General features: G+C 49.7%; 1 protein-coding gene across 2 annotated transcripts in view; it reads right to left on the bottom strand.

Annotated features, from left to right (window-relative positions):
- CFH (complement factor H) overlaps positions 1-23,110 on the bottom strand; it is a 906,401-nt gene that overhangs the window by 42,378 nt on the left and 840,913 nt on the right. For both annotated transcript variants that reach the window (XM_069737284.1, XM_069737285.1), the window contains exons 22-23: positions 5,135-5,302; positions 4,856-5,050 (exon numbers count right to left, since the gene is read on the bottom strand). In XM_069737284.1, the coding sequence (XP_069593385.1) occupies positions 4,856-5,050; positions 5,135-5,302 (363 nt within the window). The remainder of the gene's footprint in view (positions 1-4,855; positions 5,051-5,134; positions 5,303-23,110) is intronic.

Below are 23,110 nucleotides of genomic sequence, written 5' to 3'. Positions count from 1 at the left end.
GGCTGTGTAACTTTAGAAACTAATCTGCAGCATTGCACGCTTGGCGATTCCAAGCGCTGTGGATTAGACTGGGGTGGAAAGAGATGATTTGCATAGCTCCGCCTACTGCAAAGGATTCTGGGTAAACCTGCTATTCTTTGTATTATGCTGCTTGCAAGTACTTTCCGTTTCAGGAAAGCATCCACTATATATATATATATATATATATATATACCCAGCATAGCTCTTTTTTCTCCTCTTTACGATAAACTGCTACCCAGTGCAATAAGCTCTAATATACTCCCTAATATTCATTCAGATCATTCCATAGTAATGTTTCAAACAACATTGACCAAACCCTTCTCCATCAACAGATTATGGCAACTTAATGAGTCTTAAATCTTAAACTCTCCAGAAACCAACACACGTATTGCAAAAATACTCAATTAATATTTTGCACAAAACGATTCTGGAGGGGTTTCCGCTCCAATTCTATGGGTAGCACATAAATCCGTAATTAGGGGAGAACTAATCTCAACTTCATCGTACCTCAATAAGCAAAGACAGCAGGAGTTGAGAACTCTATATGAGATAGATGACCTAGAAACTCAACATAAAAAACAGGTAGGGCCGCAACTGTTAACTGAATTAACCAAGAAAAGGCAACGTCTGAAAGAAATTTTAAACTTAAAATCGGTGAAATGGTACACCTCGTGGCGAACCAGAATGTTCGTGCATGGTGACAAAGCCACAAAACTCATGCTATCGAGACTAAGACGACGCCAAGCTCGCACCTATATACACTCCATCAAATCTTCAAATGACCAAAGCACCCAAAACTATAAACAAATGGAGACAGAATTCCTCATCTATTATAAACAACTTTATAACCTGCACCCAAAAGAAACTAGCTCCGATAAATCGAAAAGAAAACATATTAAGGCCTTTTTGTCCCATTTGAAACTACCACAACTAACAGATCCTCAACAACAACTCTTAACCAAACCTTTCCGACTGGATGAGCTTCGGTCCACCCTGTCAAAGAGCCCATTAGGAAAAGCCCCAGGTCCTGTTGGATTACCAACAATATACTATAAGACCTTCCCTCTGGTGCTTCTCCCACGCCTACTAAACATGTGCAACTCAGTACTGAATGGCGACAAATTTCCCGCCCAGGCACTGGAAGCTAAAATATCATTAATATATAAAGAAGGCAAGGATCAAGAGCAATGTAGTGGCTATAGGCCAATCTCGTTACTAAATGTTGATTTCAAACTATTTGCTAGTATGATGGCATGCGGAATAGCAGAGTTCATGCCAGCATTGATATCTACGAGTCAGACGGGCTTTGTGGTGGGAAGAGAGGGAAAAGACAATGCGTATAAGATACTACATCTTATGCACTATGCGAAGGAAAGAAAACTCCCTTTAGTTTTACTTTGGACGGATGCGGAGAAAGCCTTTGACAGGGTGGACTGGACCTATTTAGAGGAAACACTGGTTGGTTTTGGCTTCCCACAACAATTAATCTTATCCATAATGAAGATGTACAGGGACCCAGTGGCACGTATCAGAATAAATGGCTCACTGACGGATACGTTCACAATTAAAAACGGCACACGTCAAGGTTGCCGCCTGTCGCCAATACTTTTGTGCTGGCAATGGAGCCCTTGTTGAGCACCATACAGCAGAACCAAGAAATCGTAGGCATTAAAATATGTAAAACCCAATACAAAACAGCGGCCTTTGCCGACGACCTTCTCGTGCTGATGACAAGACCACTTAGAAGCTTTCCTGCCTTGATGAAGGTTGTAAAGGAATATAGCAATCTTTCAAATTTTAAAGTAAATCTGTCTAAATCAGAGGCATTGGACCTGAATGTTCCCCTACATACTCTCACCAAGTTAAAGAAATCATATCCTTAGGCAGAACTTTTGCCTTTACCCATTAGGCCACTTTTATTGACTTATAGTAAAGAGCAACCACACCCTACACACCCAAATCCGCTTACTCGAACGCTTATTCAGATCCGGCCGAAAACATACAGTATTCTCCTACCACCTTCATCCTCATTACTTACACTTTCAGATATACTAACCCACACAATAAAAACAACAGCAAAAAGGGAAAGTAACAGACAACAAGTGATTAACACACCTATAGACCAACTAATGGCAGATGGAGCGCTCCTTCCGCTATCGGACATTTGTAAACTAACAGGCCTTTCGAGCCTTAACTTCATACAATACTCTACTCTCAAAGAGTCATTGAAGCAACTACATTATAATACGGATTCTACTCGAAATCTCACGTCTTTTGAAACCCTGTGTGCTGAAACATCTAAGCCCTTGAAAATTCTCTCCACAATATACCAAACTCTTTTAACCGAAAATCTCTGTTTAAAAAGAGCTTACCTAACAAGATGGGAGAAAGAACTAGGCTACTCATTTTCAAAAGCACAAGTGATACATATCTATAAATACTCACATAGCCCTATAAGCTGTGTGAAAACTCAGGAAAATTCCTATAAAATAATATCTAGATGGTATACTTCACAGATGCAAATCCGGACTTGGAAAGCAAACGCTCCAATCACGTGCTGGAGATGTGAAAAAAGAGTTGGGGATTACATACATTTATGGTGGTCATGCCCGATTATAAAGCATTTTTGGTCTTTAGTGGAGTCGGTTGTCCTGGACGTCACTGGACAAAAACTGAAACTGGCGCCAGAGATTGCACTGCTAAATTTCCCTGTATGGCCTTATCATCTTCGTACCTCTACTTTAGCCTACAATATTATAGCGGCTGCTAATCTTTTAATCCCTACATACTGGAAGTCAACAAATGTACCCACACACTCTTAACTGTTATCAAAAATAGATCAATTATACCGAATGGCTGAATTAGTAGCCTCAGTAAATCATTTGCAGCCAACCTTTATGGAGCTATGGCATCCATGGGTTTTTTATAGGTCCAATTTCCATCTGATAATCGAAGGATCATCGTAAACATTACTTGCTGTTATAATACGGTGCTCCCCTCCCCCCTCTAACTTCCGCTCTCCCTTCTCTACTTTCTTTCTCTTCACTACGTTACTAAAAATCATCTTTTTTTTTCAGTTGATTACATTTGCGGACAGGTCGCAATATGTGCTTTGCCACATAGCTTAATTGTTAAATACTAAGACTAATGGCTAATGTTATGTTTGACACTATAGTTCCATTTGTTGACATTACAGAAGAACCACTTGATATCATCCAAACTAATGTTTAAGATCTTCTGTATTTGTCTCAAAGCCTTTATACCTGTTTGAATGTTATTACATGTTTAAATTTAATAAAAAGAGCATTGAAAAAAAAGACATCTCTCGTGTTGGAGCCATGATTCATGTCAGTCCACTTGGTGCAACAGCTCTTCAAGGTGTGAGGACTCCTTTTTAGATGCTGACTAACGAGCAGATCTAATTTGATGCAGGTGTTATTTTTGGGTATGAAAATTTTCAGGGTGATTCCATAATTTTTTCCTCAGAATTGAGTGATTCCATAATTTTTCCCCTATGCTTGGTTAAAAAAAGTAACCATTACTGACTAGTACTACTACATTTTTTGTTCTAGATTTCTTTTAGTGTTTCTTAAAGCCAGAAAGTTGCCATTTGAAACTACTTTAGTTTTGTGCCATGTCTGTGATCTGCTTTTTTTCTACAAAATTAAAAAAAAAACTGAATGAACATCCTCCAAGGCCGGTGATTCCATAATTTTGCCAGGGGTTGCAGATATGTCCAGTGCAGAGTTTGCCCAGTTTTACATTTCTGATTCTAGTTTGCAACTTCATAGTTGTGGTTACAAGTTTGAGACCCCATGCATGTGCCAAAATAGAAAGCAGCTCTCCATTCATTTACCTCTATGGTCCCTAATCACCAAGACTATCACTAGTCATTTTCTCACTGGTCTTGATGAGCCATGATGGAGTCAGACATTTCTGATTTATGAAGTAGTACACACCTCTTCATGAATCTGGAGCATCTGACAAGTAGCGTACGCCTCCATGCTCCACTACAGAAAACTTACTCCGGTTGGTGACTGTAATAAGATTTCTGGTGTGGGGAACAACACAGCTTGATATGAATTAGATTAGCTGTGGAGTCACACCCTCGCTGCGCCCCTGTCCAACCCGAGCTCCACCCACTTTGGTTGAGCTGGGAGAAACTGGAGTGAAAACTCCAAACTTGTGACTTTTCTAAGCTTTTACACCACTATTTGTGCATAAAAGCTTTGATGAGTTGACCCAGAATCCTTTGCAGTAGGCGGAGCTATGCAAATCATCTCTTTCCACCCCAGTCTAATCCACAGCGCTTGGAACCGCCAAAGGATTCTGGGTAAACCTGTTATTCTTTGTATTATGCTGCTTGCAAGTACTTTCCGTTTCAGGAAAGCGTCCACTATGTATTTCCTTTAAGTAGAGGGCTTTTCGGTCTCTTTCGTCCTGCTACATTTAGCCCAACTTGGGTCTCTCCCTAAAGTGGCTAGCATGTGTGTATCGCTTGCTCATCGAGCCCCACTCCATACAGCCAACCAATTCCAGCCCTGTGCTGATGAGGGCCTAAAGCCCGAAACACGTGTCCACAGGTAGGAATTGGGTCTCTCCCTAAGGTGGCTAGCATGTGTGTATTGATGAGTTGAAGTATTTTATAGTTGATATCTTCTGCAGTGATAAGAACATATCAGTTGTAGTGAGAAAAGTCAGACTCATAATAGCTTCATGGAGAATATTCTTTTTTGTCACATAGAAGAAAAAACTTAAAAATAATATGAAATATGTTAAAATGTCATATGTGATATCTTAATTGTTATTAACAAGAAACAAAAATGATTCTTACTTCCAGAGAAGCATCGTGAATACTTAAATTTCCCATCATTACATTCAATGAAGAAGCTTGGTTGATTTGGTCGTTTGTATCCTTGCTTGCAGGACACCTGTAATTCTTCTCCGTGTTTATAACTTTTACCAATATCAGTTGAAACTGGCTGAATGTTGCTGCGAGAAAGGTCCTCGGAGGAGACTTCACATGGACCTGAGTTCAGAAGGAGACAGTTTTTTTAAGCTTTTACTTTTTTTTACAACACATTTGATATTTCTACATGTCCATTGTACTTACTGTAACAGACTGGAGGATGAGTCCATTTACCATTTTCACACTTAGGACTTAAAAGGTTATTCTTTACATGGTCCTTATTGCAGTCAAATTCTGCATAATGGCCAGAGTCATAACTGTCTTCAGGGGTTTTAAGGAATCCATTTTTGATTTCTGGAGCATTGCAGCTTCCTAAAAAGTAATAAGTAATGAAAATGTTTTATTGTCCAGAACTAGTGTTGAGCATTCCGATACCGCAAGTATCGGGTATCGGCCGATATTTGCGGTATCGGAATTCCGATACCGAATTCCGATACTTCCCGCGTATCGGATACCGGAATCGGAAGTTCCCAGAATTCAAACTGAACGCAGCAGCCAATGAGGAATGATTGGAAGTGTGGGCACATCCTGTTTAGCATGGTGGGCATGTAAGTACTGGCAAGGCTGTGATTGGCTGCTGAAATGATGTCACTCTGCACTATAAAAAACGCTGCCGCCATTTTGCGCTCACTCTGCTGTGATTTCAGTTAGGGACAGGACGCTGTGTTCTAACTGAGGGCCAGTTGAGATAGCTAATTGCTTTATTTTCCTTTCCAAAGGCTAATTTAGCAAAACGCTGTGTGTTCTTCACTGTTCACCTTGCTCTTGCCTTGCAGCGCTGTTTTAACAGCGTTCTGCAAGGTCTCAGTGTGTGTGTGTGTGCAGCTCACTCTGTAGTTTGTGTGCAGCCATATACCCGGTTGTATTCAGCTCAGGGGGGGTTCACACTGCCTCACACAGTTGTCCTTTTTTGCTCATAGTGCAGCCTGCTGCACATTTTTTCTCAAATTTCCTATTAGTGTTTTTCCACCTGTCTACAGCTAAATTGTGGAAAAACACTACATAGGATAACCTAGAGGGGGTTTTTTGGGCCTTGCAGCGCCATTTACGGCTGTCTGCACGGTCTCTGTGTGAGCCCAGCTCGCCCTGTAGTCTGTGTGCAGCCATAGCCGGTTGAATTCAGCTTAGGGTTCGTTACTGCCTCATACCTTGAGAAAAATTTTCCTTTTTTTCAAATAGTGCAGCCAGTTTAATATTTAAAAAAAAATTTTCCTATTAGTGTTTTTCCACCCGTCTCCAGCTAAATTGTGGAAAAACACTACATAGGATAACCTAGAGGGTTTTTTTTGGGCCTTGCAGCGCCGTTTACGGCTGTCTGCACGGTCTCTGTGTGAGCGCAGCTCGCCCTGTAGTCTGTGTGCAGCCATAGCCGGTTGGATTCAGCTCAGGGTGCGTTACTGCCTCATACCTTGAAAAAAAATTTCATTTTTTTCAAATAGTGCAGCCTGTTTAAAATTTTTTTTAAAAAATCCCTATTAGTGTCTTTCCACCCGTCTCCAGTTAAATAGTGGAAAAACACTAAATAGGATAACCTAGAGGAGGTTTTTTGGGCCTTGCAGCGCCGTTTACGGCTGTCTGCACGGTCTCCGTGTGATTTAAACTAGCTCTGTAGCCCGATCTGCAAAAAAAAAGTAAAGTTCACCAAACACAACTTAACACTTGTGTAGGCCACATTTGAAAAATAATAAAGTTTAGTCCACACTTTACAACATTAGTGTTTCTTACACCTGTTAGGAGGAGCATTTCAGGAATAAGCACACTAAGGCCTTAGTACTTTTCTGCTTATCTTTATCTGTCAACCAAGATGAAGAGGGCAGGGAGTAAGGCACGTGGGCGTGGGCGCGGAGCAGGGAGAGGAGCAGGGAGAGGACGTGGTGATTCTGTGCCTGCTGCGGGCGCCGGTGACTCGTCGTCACTCAGTTTCAGCAGGGAACAGTCCTTCATGCGCAGCTTTGTCGGAGAGCGCCGTGCACCCCTGCTGCGTGAAGACCAAATTGAAGCCGTTGTCGGGTGGATGGCAGCTAACGCCTCGGCATCGACTTCAGTTAGTGCCACATCCTCTCAGGCACAGACCACTGGAGAGCAGCCATCTGTCTCTTCACCACCTGCCAAATTGGCCAGGCAGTCAGAGAGCCCAGGACAGGAGCCGTCTCTACTTCTGTTTTCTGAATCTCTTGGCTTGGAAACAGGGGGCCAGCCAAGCAGCATTGGAGAAATGGAAGAAGAGGCAGTGTGCAGTGATGCCCAACAGCTTTGTCTCTCTGACTCTGAAGAGGCGGGTGGGCCAGTGCATGCGGTGACCACAGCGCAGTACGCATCTGATGATGAAACTCAGGTGCCGCTTTCTTGTGCGTACTGTGCTGCCGAGACTACCCAGGAGGAGCAGTTGGTGGCAGAGGGTAGTGGAGATGATGAGGTCGTTGACCCATCGTGGCGTGAGGAACAGGAAGGTGGTGGGAGCAGCTCTGAGGAAGAGATTCCCCTTACGGGCCAAAGAGGGAGAGGGAGGGGGAAGACTGCGGAGCCTGTAGCCTCCACTTTGGCACCCGTTAGGAGCCTGTCTCTTTCCAAAGCCAAAAAGGGCGCTCCCAAGACTTGCAGTGCCTGGTCCTTTTTTGACACAGTTGCAGATGACATTTGTTTTGTCAAATGCAAGCTGTGTCATCAGAAAGTAAAAAGAGGTAAAAGTGTCAGCAACCTCAATACCACAAATATGTGGAAACATGTGCGGACCAGGCACGCGGTGGAGTTACAGAAACAGACTGAAGATGTAGGCCAACCAACAGCGGCAGCTACCACCTCTTCAGCTCGTGTTGCCTCTTCCTCCAGCTCACGCACAGCTGGTTTGGCTTCCTCCCAGGATCGCCATGGAAGAACCTCTGGCACTGTTGTCCAGAGACCTTGTGTAATTCCACCCACAGCACCACCTTCCCAGTCATCCTCACACTCCCAGTCTACTCTACAGCCATCGGTAGTACAGGCATGGGAGAAAAGGCGGGCATTCTCGGCCAACCACCCCCGAGCACAGGCTCTGAATGCAGGCATTGCCAAACTGTTGTCCCTGGAAATGCTCTCGTTCAGGCTGGTGGAGACTGACAGCTTCCGTGACTTGATGGCATTGGCAGTCCCACAGTACAAGGTGCCCAGCCGCTTTTACTTCAGCAGGCAAGCTGTCCCTGCCCTGCACAGGCATGTTGAGGGAAACATAAAACATGCGCTACTGAACGCCGTCAGTACCAAGGTCCACCTCACCACCGATGCGTGGACCAGTCAGCATGGACAGGGGCGATACGTTTCCCTCACTGCCCATTGGGTTAATGTTGTTGAGCCAGGTACAGATCGTGCGAGTGGCGCAGGACGTGTCCTGCCCACTACAAGGATTACAGGAATCCAGTCTGTACGCATTGACTCCTCCTCTTACACAAGTTCCTCAGAATCAACTCTGCAGGAGCCGTCACAGTCCACCTCCACATGGACCTGTGAAAGTTTACCTATGACCGACATGAGCACAGCCGTGGCCAAACGTCAGCAGGCCGTCTTGAAACTAGTTTCATTGGGGAATCGAAGCCACACAGCGCAAGAGCTCTGGAATGCCATCAAGCAGGAGAGCGATGTGTGGTTACTGCCAGCGAATCTCCAGCCAGGCATGGTAGTGTGTGACAATGGCCGAAATCTGGTGGCAGCTTTGGCCCTTGGCAACCTCACTCACATCCCATGTCTGGCACATGTGCTCAATTTGGTTGTGCAGAGTTTTCTGAGGGACTATCCGGATCTTGATGCCCTGCTGCACAAGGTCCGCTTAGAGTGTGCTCACTTGCGGCGTTCCAGCTTGGCCAGATCCCGCATTGCTGCTCTGCAGCGCCGATTCCGCCTTCCGGAACACCGCATCATATGTGACCTACCTACCCGGTGGAATTCCACGTTACATATGTTGGAGCAGTTGTGTGAGCAGCAGCAAGCAGTTATGGAGTACCAGCTGCATCAGGCGCAAAGAAGTCGCAGTCAGCGCCGATCAGACTTCACAACCACAGAGTGGGCCACTATGAAGGACGTCTGCCAGGTTTTGCGTCCTTTTGATTATTCCACGCGGATGGCAAGTGCAGATGATGCACTAGTCAGCATGACTGTCCCCCTTATCTGCCTGCTTCAGCAAACTTTGCAAGGGTTAAGGGATGATGTTGTGGAAGAGGTGGAGGATGAGGAGTCACCTTTCCATCAGCTTCTGGAGAGTCAGCGCCACGTGGTTCCTCACAAAGGGGTACGCAGGGGCCAATTTGTGAGGAGGATGAGGAGGAGTCAATGGAGGAGGAAGAGCTTCGTCCAGAGGAGGGAGCGACACAATTGTCCAGTGGTCAGTGTGTACAGCGAGGGTGGGGTGATGACGAGCGGGCAGAGATCATGTCTCAAGCAGGGGACAGCGTTTCTGGGCCAGTTGGCACTCTGCAGCACATGGTGGATTTCATGCTGCAGTGCCTGAGAAACGACCGCCGCATCGACCACATTCTAAACATGCCTGATTATTGGGTGTTCACCCTCCTCGATCCTCGCTACCGGGACAACGTCCAAAACCTCATCCCAGCATTGACCCGGGAGCGTAAATTGCGGGAGTACCACGACACACTGGTGAATTCCATCATCTTCTCCTGTCCAACTGAGAGGAGTGCTGCTAGTGCTTTACAAAGCAGCTCAGTGCGTCGAGGCAGTGGGGGAGGCTCTGCCCAAAGAGGATGCAGAAGCAGTGCCTCTGCCCAAGGCAAGCCCAGTATGGCACAACTCTGGCACACTTTTGTGTGCCCGCCCCAAATGTCTACACCATCACCGGCGGCTACAGTCAGCAGGAGGCAACGGTTCCGTCAGATGGTGACAGACTACATGGCTTGCCCTCTTACTGTACTCCCAGACGGCTCTTCCCCGTTCAAGTTTTGGGTCTCTAAGCTGGATACATGGCCAGAGCTAAGCCAGTATGCATTGGAGGTGCTGGCTTGCCCTGCGGCTAGTGTCTTATCGGAACGTGTCTTTAGTGCCGCAGGTGGTGTACTAACAGACCGTCGCATGCGACTGTCCTCCGATAACGTTGACCGGCTTACTTTCCTGAAAATCAACCAGGCCTGGATCTCGCAGGAATTTGCCACTCCTCTGCCTGATTAAGTAATTGGGTGTCATCCAGGTCTCCTGCTGTGTTCATCTTTCTACCACCTGAACTGCTATTCCTGGGCTCCAACACCGCCAGTTGCGGCTCAGAAGTGCAGGCTGCACAGTAAAAACATACGACCCAGTGTTATTGGGTTTCAGTAACGTCAGCTGATCCCCAGCTGTGTAGCCGGCAATGTGTCCTGCGACGGCCACGCTGGCACAACAACCTAAATGTAAGGGAACCTGTCCCCCCCCCCCGTCGTTTGTTACTGAAAGAGCCATCTTGTGCAGCAGTAATGCTGCACAAGGAAAAGGTAGCTCTTTTGGTTTAGCTCCTTGCACACGCAGAACTTAACACTTATAAAATGTGTTCACTGATACCGTTATACCGTCCCGGAGCTGGGACTTTCCTTCGTAATGTGACGCAGCACAGCCGTCATTCCTACCCCCTTGGTGCCATGCGCTGCCTCCTCAGCGTTGTTTTAAGCTGTCACGGAGCCTGCGCTGTTCTGTTATCCCTTGGCCATGCCCTATTTGCGCTGTCTGTCTTCTGACATAATTTGGTGTCAGGCTGGCTGCGCCTGTGCGGCCGCGCTGCCCAAGATCCCGCCTCGCAGTGTCTTCTGATTGAGTCACACTGCGGGCCTGGGATCCATGGGCATGCGCAGTGCATATACTAGCCTCTCACTCCCCTTCTTCACGCTTCTTCAGACTAGGCGGCGTCAGCTGATCCCTAATAGCATGCCACGGCCGTGACGCCGCACAGTCTGAAAAAGCAGGAAGGAGGTGAGTGAGAGGCGATGATATGCACTGCGCATGCCCATGGATCCAAGGCCCGCAGTGGGATTACGTTAGACGAGACTGCGAGGTGGGATCTGGAGCAGAGTGGACGCACAGGCACTGACAGCCTGGCACCAAATTATGTGAGAAGACAGGCAGCGCTAATTGGGCATGGCCAAGGGCTAACAGAACAGCGCAGGCTCCGTGACAGCTTAAAACAACGCTGAGGAGGCAGCGCACGGCACCAAGGGGATAGGAATGACAGCTGTGCTGTGTCCCATTACGAAGGAAATTTGCACCTCCGGGACGGTTGAACGGTATAAGGGGACACATTTTTAGTGTTTACTTCAGTGTTTGCAAGGAGCATAATTAAAAGAGCAACCTTTTCCTTTTGCATCCTTAGTGCTGCACAAGATGGCTCTTTCAGCTACAAACGTCTTGGGGGGGGTTAAAGGTTTCCTTTCAACTTGCTCCAATCAGGCTTCGGCCTACACTCTGTTCCTCTGCTCCTCCTGCTGACCCTGGGCTCTAACACCGCCAGTTGGTGCCTGGAAGTGCTGTGTGCACAGTTAACAGTCGCTCCTCTGTTATTGGGGTTCAGTAACGTCAGCTGATCCCCAGCTGTGTGTGCGGCAATACCTCCAATCTGCTCCTCCTGCTGTCCCTGGGCTCTAACACCGCCAGTTGGTGCCTGGAAGTGCTGTGTGCACAGTTAACAGTCGCTCCTCTGTTATTGGGGTTCAGTAACGTCAGCTGATCCCCAGCTGTGTGTGCGGCAATACCTCCAATCTGCTCCTCCTGCTGTCCCTGGGCTCTAACACCGCCAGTTGGTGCCTGGAAGTGCTGTGTGCACAGTTAACAGTCGCTCCTCTGTTATTGGGGTTCAGTAACGTCAGCTGATCCCCAGCTGTGTGTGCGGCAATACCTCCAATCTGCTCCTCCTGCTGTCCCTGGGCTCTAACACCGCCAGTTGGTGCCTGGAAGTGCTGTCTGCACAGTCAACAGTCACTCCTCTGTTATTGGGGTTCAGTAACGTCAGCTGATCCCCAGCTGTGTATCTGGCAACGTGTCATGCGACCGCCACGCTGGCACACCTAAAATGTAAGGGGACCTGTCCCCCTTCCCCCCCCTAGGCGTTTGTTACTGAAAGAGCCACCATGTGCAGCACTAATACTGCACAAGGGAAAGGTCGCTCTTGAAATTATGCTCCTTGCAAACGCTGAACTACACACTCATGTAATGTGTCCCCTCACACCGTCCAACCGTCCCGGAGGTTGGACTTTCCTTTGTAATGTGACGCAGCACAGCCGTCATTGCTACCCCCTTGCCACCGTGCGCTGGCTCCTTAGCGTTGTTTGATTCCGTCATGGACCCTGCGCTGTTATGTTATCCCTTGGCCATGCACAGTTTGCGCTGCCCGTCCTCTGACATCATTTGTTGTCGTCCTGGCTGCGCCTGTGCGTCCACGCTGCCCGAAATCCCACCTCGCAGTGTCGTCTAATGTGATCCCACAGTGGGCCTGGTATCCATGGCCATGCGCAGTGCATATACTAGCCTCTCACTCCCCTTCTTCACGCTTCTTCAGACTAGGTGGCGTCAGCTGATCCCTAATAGCATGCCACGGCCGTGACGCCGCACAGTCTGAAGAAGCAGGAAGGAGGTGAGTGAGAGGCGATGATATGCACTGCGCATGCCCATGGATCCCTGGCCCGCAGTGGGACTACATTAGATGACACTGCAAGGTTGGATCTCGGGCAGCTTTGACGCACAGGCACTGCCAGCCTGACACCTACATGATGTCAGAAGATGGGCACCGCTAACTGTGCATGGCCAAGGGATAACATTACTCCGTGACAGAACCAAACAACGTTGAGGAGGTGGCGCACGGCACCAAGGGGGTTGGAATGACGGCTTTGCTGTGTCACATTACAAAGGAAAGTCCCACTTCCGGGACGGTTTGACAGTGTGAGGGGACACATTATATGAGTGTGTACTTCAGCATTTGCAAGGAGCATAATTTTCGGAGCCACCATTTTCCATGTGCAGCATTACTGCTGTACAAGATGGCTCTTTCAGCAACAAATGCCTGGGGGGGGGTTAAAGGTTCCCTTTCAACTTGCTCCACTGCAGTCTTCGGCCTACACTCTGCTCCTCTTTGATTCCCTGGGTTTCAACACTGTCAGTTGCCACCTGGAAGTGTTGTCTACACAGAAAAAACACTAGGTGATGTGTCAGTGGGGTTCAGCACCGCCAGCTGTTCCCCTGCTGTGTAGCCGGCATCGTGTCCAGCACAAGCCACGCTGGCACAACTGACCAAAAGCTGCCACCAGTGCAGGCTTCGGCCTACACTCTGCTCCTCTCCTCCTCCTGCTGCCCCTGGGCTCAAACACCGCTAGTTCTTGCCCGGAAATGCGAGCTGCACAGAGAAAAAAAACAGCCAATGTGTTAGTGGGGTTCAGCACCGCCAGCTGTTCCCCTGCTGTGTAGCCTGCATCGTGTCCAGCACAAGCCACGCTGGCACAACTGACCAAAAGCTGCCACCAGTTCTGGCTTCGGCCTACACTCTGCTCCTCTCCTCCTCCTGCTGACCCTGGGCTCTAACAACGCTAGTTTTTGCCCGGAATTGCTAGCTACACAGAGAAAAACACCAGCCAATGTGTTAGTGGGGTTCAGCACCGCCAGCTGTTCCCCTGCTGTGTAGCCGGCAACGTGACCTGCAAACGCCACGCAGGCACATGAACTGAAATTGAAGTGAGCCTGCCCCCCCCCAGGTGTTTCTATGTATAACAGCCACCTTGTACAGCAGTACTGCTGCATTTGTACAAGGTGGCTGACTTTTTCTCCTTGCCCACGTGGAACTCAACACATACAAAATGTGTCTCATTAGAGACCATTACAATGTCCCTGAGGTGTGACTTTCCTTTTTAATGACACGCAGCACCCCCATTGTTAGCGCTGCCCATCTTCAGACATCATTGGTTGGCTGGCTGTGCCTGTGCGTCCGCCCTGCCCGACACAACGCCCCTCGTTGTCTCATATATTTTGACTGCGAGGGTGTGATTGATGGGCACGAGCAGTGCATATGTTCGCCTGTCTTCACTCCCCTCCTTCCGCCTTCTTCAGACTGTGCGGCCTCATGGCCGTGGCAGGCAATAAGGGATCAGCTGAGGCCGCTCAGTCTGAAGCAGGTGTAAGGACATGTGTGAGCGGCGAACATATTTACTGCACAAGGCCACGAATCCCAGCACCGCAGTGTGACTTTATGGAAAGGCACTGTGGGTCTGGGATTTATGGCCATCGTTAACCGCACCGGCCAACATGAAATGAGGTCATAAGACAGCCTGCACTAACAGGGTATTGCCAAGGGATAACACAAGAGCACACTCTCCTGTACTGCAAATAACAACGGTAAGGAGTCTGCGCCCAGCACCTAGGTGTAAATTTTGACACCTGTGCTGCGTCTTCTTCAAAAGAAAAGTCACGCCTCCACTACTGTTTGACAGTATAATGGGCTAAATAGTGTACGTGTTTTATTCAGCGTGTGCAAGGAGCAAAATGAAGAGAGCAACCTTAGACATGTGCAGCATCAATGCTGTTCAAGGTGTTGCTCTTGTACCTTGCAACACCTGAGGGGGGGTTAAAGGTTTCCTTTGAAATTGGTTCAACTAGGCTTCGGCCTACACTTTGCTCCTCTCCTCCTCCTGCTGATCCTGGGCTCTAACACCGCTAGTTTTTGCCCGGAAATGCGAGCTTCACAGAGAAAAACAACAGCCAATGTGTTAGTGGGGTTCAGCACCGCCAGCTGTTCCCCTGCTGTGTAGCCGGCATCGTGTCCAGCACAAGCCACGCTGGCACAACCGACCAAAAGATGCCACCAGTAGAGGCTTCGGCCTACACTCTGCTCATCTCCTCCTCCTGCTGACCCTGGGCTCTAACACCGCTAGTTTTTGCCCGGACATGCGAGCTGCACAGAGAAAAACACCAGTCAATGTGTCAGTGGGGTTCAGCAACGCCAGCTGTTCCCCTGCTGGGTAGCTGGCAACGTGTCCTGCAAACGCCACGCAGGCACATGAACTGAAATTGAAGGAAGCCTGCCCCCCACCCCCAGGTGTTTCTATGTATAACAGCCACCTTGTACAGCAGTACTGCTGCATTTGTACAAGGTGGCTGACTTTTTCTCCTTGCCCACGTGGAACTCAACACATACAAAATGTGTCTCATTGAGACCATTCAACTGTCCCTGAGGTGTGACTTTCTTTCTAATGATACGCAGCACCACCCTTGGTAGCGCTGCCCGTCTTCTGACATCATTGGTTGGCTGCCTGTGCCTGTCCGTCCGCCCTGCCCAACACAACGCCCCTCGTTGTCTCATATATTTTGGCTGCGAGGGTGTTATTGATGGGCATGTGCAGTGCATATGTTCGCCTATCTTAACTCATCTCCTTCCGCCTTCTTCAGACTGTGCGGCCTCATGGCCGCGGCATGCGATAAGGGATCAGATGAGGCTGCCCAGTCTGAAGCAGGTGTAAGGACATGTGTGAGTGGCAAACATATTAACTGCACAAGGGCACAAATCCCAGCCACGCAGTGTGATTTTTTCCAAACACACTGTGGGTCTGGGATTCATGTCCACCGCTAACCGCATCGGCCAACATGAAATGAGGTCAGAAGACAGGAAGCGCTCACAGCGCATGGCCAAGGGATAACAAGAGCGCAGACTCCTGTACAGCAAATAACAACGCTCAGGAAGTTGCGCCCATGCACCAAGGTGTTATTTTCGACACCTGTGCTGCTTTTCTTTAAAAAGACAAGTCACGCCTCCACTACTGTTTTACAGTAGAATGGGCTAAATAGTGTACGTGTTTTATTCAGCGTGTGCAAGGAGCAAAATTAATAGAGCAACCTTTTACTTGTGCAGCATTAATGCTGCACGAGGTGTGGCTCTTGTACCTTGCAACACCTGAGGGGGGTTAAAGGTTACCTTTGAAATTGGTTCAACTAGGCTTCGGCCTACACTCTGCTCCTCTCCTCCTCCTGCTGACCCTGGGCTCTAACACCGCCAGTTTTTGCCCGGACGTGCTAGCTGCACAGAGAAAAACACCAGCCAATGTGTTAGTGGGGTTCAGCACCGCCCGCTGTTCCCCTGCTGTGTAGCCGGCATCGTGACCTGCAAACGCCACGCAGGCACAACAGAACAAAAGCTGCCACCAGTGCAGGCTTCGGTCTACACTCTGCTCCTCTCCTCCTCCTGCTGACCCTGGGCTCTAACACGGCTAGTTTTTGCCCGGAAGTGCTAGCTGCACAGAGAAAAACACCAGCCAATGTGTTAGTGGGGTTCAGCACCGCCAGCTGTTCCCCTGCTGTGTAGCCGGCAACGTGACCTTCAAACGCCACACAGGCACATGAACTGAAATTAAAGGGACCCTGCCACCCACCCCAAGGTGTTTCTATGTATAACAGCCACCTTGTACAGCAGTACTGCTGCATTTGTACAAGGTGGCTGACTTTGTCTACTTGCCCACGTTTAATTAAACACGTAAAAAATGTGTCTCATTACAGACCATTACAATGTCCCTGAGGTGTGACTTTCCTTTTTAATGACACGCAGCACCCCCTTGTTAGCGCTGCCCGTCTTCTGACATCTTTGGTTGGCTGGCTGCGGCTGTGCGTCCGCCCTGCCTGAAACCACGCTCCTCGTTGTCTTACTTATTTTGACTGCGAGGGTGTGATTGATGGGCACGAGCAGTGGATATCTTCGCCTGTCTTTACTCATCTCCTTCCGCCTTCTTCAGAATGTGCGGCCTCATGGCCGCGGCATGCGAGAAGGGATCAGATGAGGCCGCCCAGTCTGATGCAGGTGTAAGGACATGCGGGACAGGCGACAAAATTTACTGCGCAAGGTCACGAATCCCAGCTATGCAGTGTGACTTTATTAAAAGACACTGCGGGTCTGGGATTCATGGCCATCGCTAACCGCACCGGCCAACATGAAATGAGGTGAGAAGACAGGCATCGCTCACAGCGCATGGCCAAGGGATAACAAGAGCGCAGACTCCTGTACAGCAAATAACAATGCTCAGGAATCTGCGCCCAGCACCTAGGTGTAAATTTTGACACCTGTGCTGCATCTCTTTAAAAAGACAAGTCACGCCTCCACTACTGTTTGACAGTATAATGGGCTAAATAGTGTACGTGTTTTATTCAGCGTGTACAAGGAGCAAACTAAATAGAGCAACCTTTTACTTGTGCAGCATTAATGCTGCACAAGGTGTGGCTCTTGTACATTGCAACACCTGAGGGGGGGTTAAAGGTTACCTTTGAAATTGGTTCAACTAGGCTTCGGCCTACACTCTGCTCCTCTCCTCCTCCTGCTGACCCTGGGCTCTAACACCGCCAGTTTTTGCCCGGACGTGCTAGCTGCACAGAGAAAAACACCAGCCAATGTGTTAGTGGGGTTCAGCACCGCCAGCTGTTCCCCAGCTGTGTAGCCGGCAACGTCACCTGCAAACGCCACGCAGGCACAACAGAACAAAAGCTGCCACCAGTGCAGGCTTTGGCCTACACTCTGCTCCTCTCCTCCTCCTGCTGACCCTGGGCTCATAACACTGCCAGTTTTAGCCTGGAAGTGCTAGCTGCACAGAGAAAAACACCAGCCAATGTGTCAGTGGGGTTCAGCACCGCCAGCTGTTCCCCAGCTGTGTAGCCGGCAACGTGCCCTGCAAACGCCATGCAGGCACAAGAACTGAAATTGAAGGGAGCCTGCCCCCCACCCCCAGGTGTTTCTATGTATAACAGCCACCTTGTTCAGCAGTACTGCTGCATTTGTACAAGGTGGCTGACTTTTTCTCCTTGCCTACGTGGAACTCAACACGTACAAAATGTGTCTCATTGAGACCATTCCACTGTGCCTGAAGTGTGACTTTCCTTTGTAATGATACGCAGCACCCCCCTTGGTAGCGCTTCCCGTCTATTGACATCATGGTTAGCTGGCTGCGCCTGTGCATCCGCCCTGCGTGAAACAACGCCCCTCGTTGTCTTATTTATTTTGTCAGCGAGGGTGTGGTTTATGGGCTCGAGCAGTGCATATGTTCGCCTGTCGTCACTCATCTCCTTCCGCCTTCTTCAGACTGTGCGGCCTCATGGCCGCGGCATGCGAAAAGGGATCAGCAGAGGCCGCCCAGTCTGAAGCAGGTGTAAGGACGTGTGTGAGCTTCGAAAATATTTACTGCTCAAGGCCACGAATCCCAGCACCGCAGTGTGACTTTATGAAAAGGCAGTGTGGGTCTGGGATTTATGGCCATCGTTAACCGCAGCGGGCAACATGAAATGAGGTCATAAGACGGGCAGCGCTAACAAGGCATTGCCAAGGGATAACACAAGAGCGCAGACTCCTGTACAGCAAAAAACAACGCTCAGGAAGCTGCGCCAAGCACAAAGGCGTTATTTGGGACACCTATGCTGCGTCTCCTTAAAAATACAAGTCACGCCTCAACTACAGTTTGACTGTAGAATGGGCTAAATTGTGTACGTGTTGCATTCAGCGTGTGCAAGTAGACAAATTAATAGAGCAACCTTTTACTTGTGCAGCATTAATGCTGCACAAGGTGTGGCTCTTGTACTTTGTAACACCTGAGGGGGGGTTAAAGGTTACCTTTGAAATTGGTTCAACTAGGCTTCGGCCTACACTCTGCTCCTCTCCTCCTCCTGCTGACCCTGGGCTGTAACAACGCTAGTTTTTGCCCGGAAGTGCTAGCTGCACAGAGAAAAACACCAGCCAATGTGTTAGTGGGGTTCAGCACCGCCTGCTGTTCCCCCACTGTGTAGCCGGCAAAGTGTCCTGCAAACGCAACGCAGACACAAAGCTGACTCCAGTGCAGGCTTCGGCCTACACTCTGCTCCCCCTGCTTACCCTTTGCTTCAACACCGCTAGTTGGGGCTGTAGGAAGACAATGTTTGATAGGCAACGCATCCGGGTTCCAGCACCGCCAGCTGGTTCTCGGCAGTGTTTTTGTCACAGGTACTCCCTCGTGCCAAACCTGGTTTCAGCACCGTCAGCTGTTTCCGGGTTGTGTCAAGCTCACTGAGACGCCTATGCTTGCCCCGTCGTGGTGCGGTCGGGTTAGCCAACTCCAGGGTGCCTCCAGTTTAGGAGCTTCCTATGTGGGCTGCGTGAACTGGTAGTCAAGGCTGGTTCTGTAGTGCCAGTAGGCCCAGCTCCCCCTGTAGGACTGTTGGGGTTCGGTAACTGCGGCTGCCTCGCGGCCTAGCTGTTCTCTCCTCTCCTGTGGGACTTCGGGTCCACCACCTGGTTCCAGCACCGTCAGCTGGTTCCGGGCCGAGCCTTTGGCTTAGGTGCCTCCTCCTGGGTATCCAAGTTCCGCCAACGCCAGGCGGTCCTTGGTAGTGCTTTTAAGCGCGGGCACCTACAGCTTAGTAACCAGGTTTCAGCACCGTCAGCTGGTTCTCGGTCGTGCCATTGGCTCTTGCACACTGGGGCAACGCATCTGAGTTCCAGCACCGCCAGCTGGTTCTCGGCATTGTTTTTGTCACGGGTACTCCCTCGTGCCCAGCCTGGTTCCAGCACCGTCAGCTGTTTCCGGGTACTGTCAAACTCACTGAGACACCTATGCGTTGCCCCTTCGTGTTGCGGTCGAGTTAGCCAACTCCAGGGTGCCTCCAGTTTAGGAGCTTCCTATGTGGGCTGCGTGAACTGGTAGTCAAGGCTGGTTCTGTAGTGCCAGTAGGCCCAGCTCCCCCTGTAGGACTGTTGGGGTTCGGTAACTGCGGCTGCCTCGCGGCCTAGCTGTTCTCTCCTCTCCTGTGGGCCTTCGGGTCCACCACCTGGTTCCAGCACCGTCAGCTGGTTCCGGGCCGAGCCTTTGGCTTAGGTGCCTCCTCCTGGGTATCCGAGTTCCGCCAACGTCAGGCGGTCCTTGGTAGTGCTTTTAAGCGCGGGCACCTACAGCTTAGTAACCGAGTTCCAGCACCGTCAGCTGGTCCTCGGTCGTGCCATTGGCTCTTGCACACTGGGGCAACGCATCTGAGTTCCAGCACCGCCAGCTGGTTCTCGGCAGTGTTTTTGTCACGGGTATTCCCTCGTGCCCAGCCTGGTTCCAGCACCGTCAGCTGTTTACGGGTACTGTCAAACTCACTGAGACACCTATGCGTTGCCCCGTCGTGTTGCAGTCGAGTTAGCCAACTCCAGGGTGCCTCCAGTTTAGGAGCTTCCTATGTGGGCTGCGTGAACTGGTAGTCAAGGCTGGTTCTGTAGTGCCAGTAGGCCCAGCTCCCCCTGTAGGACTGTTGGGGTTCGGTAACTGCGGCTGCCTCGCGGCCTAGCTGTTCTCTCCTCTCCTGTGGGCCTTCGGGTCCACCACCTGGTTCCAGCACCGTCAGCTGGTTCCGGGCCGAGCCTTTGGCTTAGGTGCCTCCTCCTGGGTATCCGAGTTCCGCCAACGCCAGGCGGTCCTTGGTAGTGCTTTTAAGCGCGGGCACCTACAGCTTAGTAACCGGGTTCCAGCACCGTCAGCTGGTCCTCGGTCGTGCCATTGGCTCTTGCACACTGGGGCAACGCATCTGGGTTCCAGCACCGCCAGCTGGTTCTCGGCAGTGTTTTTGTCACAGGTACTCCCTCGTGCCAAACCTGGTTTCAGCACCATCAGCTGTTTCCGGGTTGTGTCAAGCTCACTGAGACGCCTATGCTTGCCCCGTCGTGGTGCGGTCGGGTTAGCCAACTCCAGGGTGCCTCCAGTTTAGGAGCTTCCTATGTGGGCTGCGTGAACTGGTAGTCAAAGCTGGTTCTGTAGTGCCAGTAGGCCCAGCTCCCCCTGTAGGACTGTTGGGGTTCGGTAACTGCGGCTGCCTCGCGGCCTAGCTGTTCTCTCCTCTCCTGTGGGCCTTCGGGTCCACCACCTGGTTCCAGCACCGTCAGCTGGTTCCGGGCCGAGCCTTTGGCTTAGGTGCCTCCTCCTGGGTATCCGAGTTCCGCCAACGCCAGGCGGTCCTTGGTAGTGCTTTTAAGTGCGGGCACCTACAGCTTAGTAACCGGGTTCCAGCACCGTCAGCTGGTCCTCGGTCGTGCCATTGGCTCTTGCACACTGGGGCAACGCATCTGAGTTCCAGCACCGCCAGCTGGTTCTCGGCAGTGTTTTTGTCACGGGTACCCCCTCGTGCCCAGCCTGGTTCCAGCACCGTCAGCTGTTTACGGGTACTGTCAAACTCACTGAGACACCTATGCGTTGCCCCGTCGTGTTGCGGTCGAGTTAGCCAACTCCAGGGTGCCTCCAGTTTAGGAGCTTCCTATGTGGGCTGCGTGAACTGGTAGTCAAGGCTGGTTCTGTAGTGCCAGTAGGCCCAGCTCCCCCTGTAGGACTGTTGGGGTTCGGTAACTGCGGCTGCCTCACGGCCTAGCTGTTCTCTCCTCTCCTGTGGGCCTTGGGGTCCACCACCTGGTTCCAGCACCGTCAGCTGGTTCTCGGCAGTGTCTTTTGCTCTTGTACCTTCTGCTCCCCATCCTGGTTCCAGTACCGTCAGCTGGTTCCGGGCAGAGCCTTTGGCTTAGGTGCCTCCTTCTGGGTATCCAAGTTCCACCAACGTCAGGTGGTCCTTGGTAGTGCTTTCAGGCACGGGTACCTCCTGCTTAGTAACCGGGTTCCAGTAACGTCAGCTGGTCCTCGGTAGTTCCATTGGCTCTTGGACCTTCGGCTACCCATCCGGGTTCCAGTACCGTCAGCTGGTTCTCGGCAGTGTCTTTTGCTCTTGTACCTTCTGCTCCCCATCCTGGTTCCAGTACCGTCAGCTGGTTCCGGGCAGAGCCTTTGGCTTAGGTGCCTCCTTCTGGGTATCCGAGTTCCGCCAATGTCAGGCGGTCCTTGGTAGTGCTTTTTAGCACGGGTACCTCCTGCTTAGTAACCGGGTTCCAATAACGTCAGCTGGTCCTCGGTAGTTCCATAGGCTCTTGAACCTTCGGGTAGCCATCCGAGTTCCAGTTCCATCATCTGGTTCTTGGCATTTTCTCAGCCTTCTTGTACCTTCTGCTACATTTCCAAGTTGAAGACCCTAAAGTCGACGACCCGGAAGACCACCCCGATGACGACGACGACAACCCGGAAGACCACCCCGATGACGACGACGACGACGGCGGAGACGACGACGGCGGAGACGACGACGGCGGAGATGACGACACTGGAGACGACGACATGGAAGACCGAGAAGCAGAAGAACAAGAGGCTGCAGAACAAAGAGCAGAAGAACATTAAGGATAACACTTAATATCAGAGCAAAAGATATTATCTCAATTATATGCAGAAGAAGACTAAGCAGTGTATGGGGGTGAGTCCGTTCCTCCTCGTGGTGCCCCTGGATAAAGCCTGATGCTGCAGGCCAAACTGAACGCGGACAAATGTAACTTTTGTGACTGGCAGAACGGAAGGTGTAATCTTCCAACTTTTATAGATAACAACTACGGGAATGCCTGTCACAAATGAGAATATGATGAAGAAGTAGAATAGGAAGAATAATAACAGTTGAATAAAATGAATATGTAGAATAGGAAGAATAATAATAGTTGAATAAAATGAATATGAAGAATGTAATAAAAAAAAAAAAAGGTAAAGGATGAAGAAGAAGATGAATAAGGTGAAGAAGAAGTTGATGTCAAAGATGCTGATGATGATGAAGATGAAAGTGTGGGAAAAGTAAAAAAAAAAAGAAGGGGAAGGGCGTGGAATAGTGAAACATCAATATCTGGCAAAATAAAAAAAATATTTACATAGTCAATATCTTTGTCACTCCGAACGTCTTTAAAAAAAAACAAAAAAAAAACATGCTATTCTATTTGATTGGGCTAAACCTCTATGACTTTAATGTCTCCGCCACCTCCCCAAATACATCCTGCATTATTCTTAGTTGTTTTCCTTCATGTAGAATGAACCTAGAAGGAAAGAAAGGGTTTATTTTAATTCCGATATTTTGGTCCCATTGACTTGCATTGGGATCGGGTATCGGTATCGAAGATATCCGATATTTTTTGAATATCGGCCGATCCAATCCGATACCGATACTTTCCGATATCGGAAGGTATCGCTCAACACTATCCAGAACTAGAAACTTGTGCATTACACTTTTGAGGCATATGTAATGTCAGTCTTAGATTGCAGGGCTAATTTCTGTACAATTCATTCCTTATTCTAAAGATACACAACAGTC

This window comes from Ranitomeya imitator, chromosome 8 (genome assembly GCF_032444005.1).
Source record: "Ranitomeya imitator isolate aRanImi1 chromosome 8, aRanImi1.pri, whole genome shotgun sequence".
NCBI classification, from domain to species: Eukaryota; Metazoa; Chordata; class Amphibia; order Anura; family Dendrobatidae; genus Ranitomeya; species Ranitomeya imitator.
This window is presented reverse-complemented; position numbering and strand designations above follow the sequence as displayed.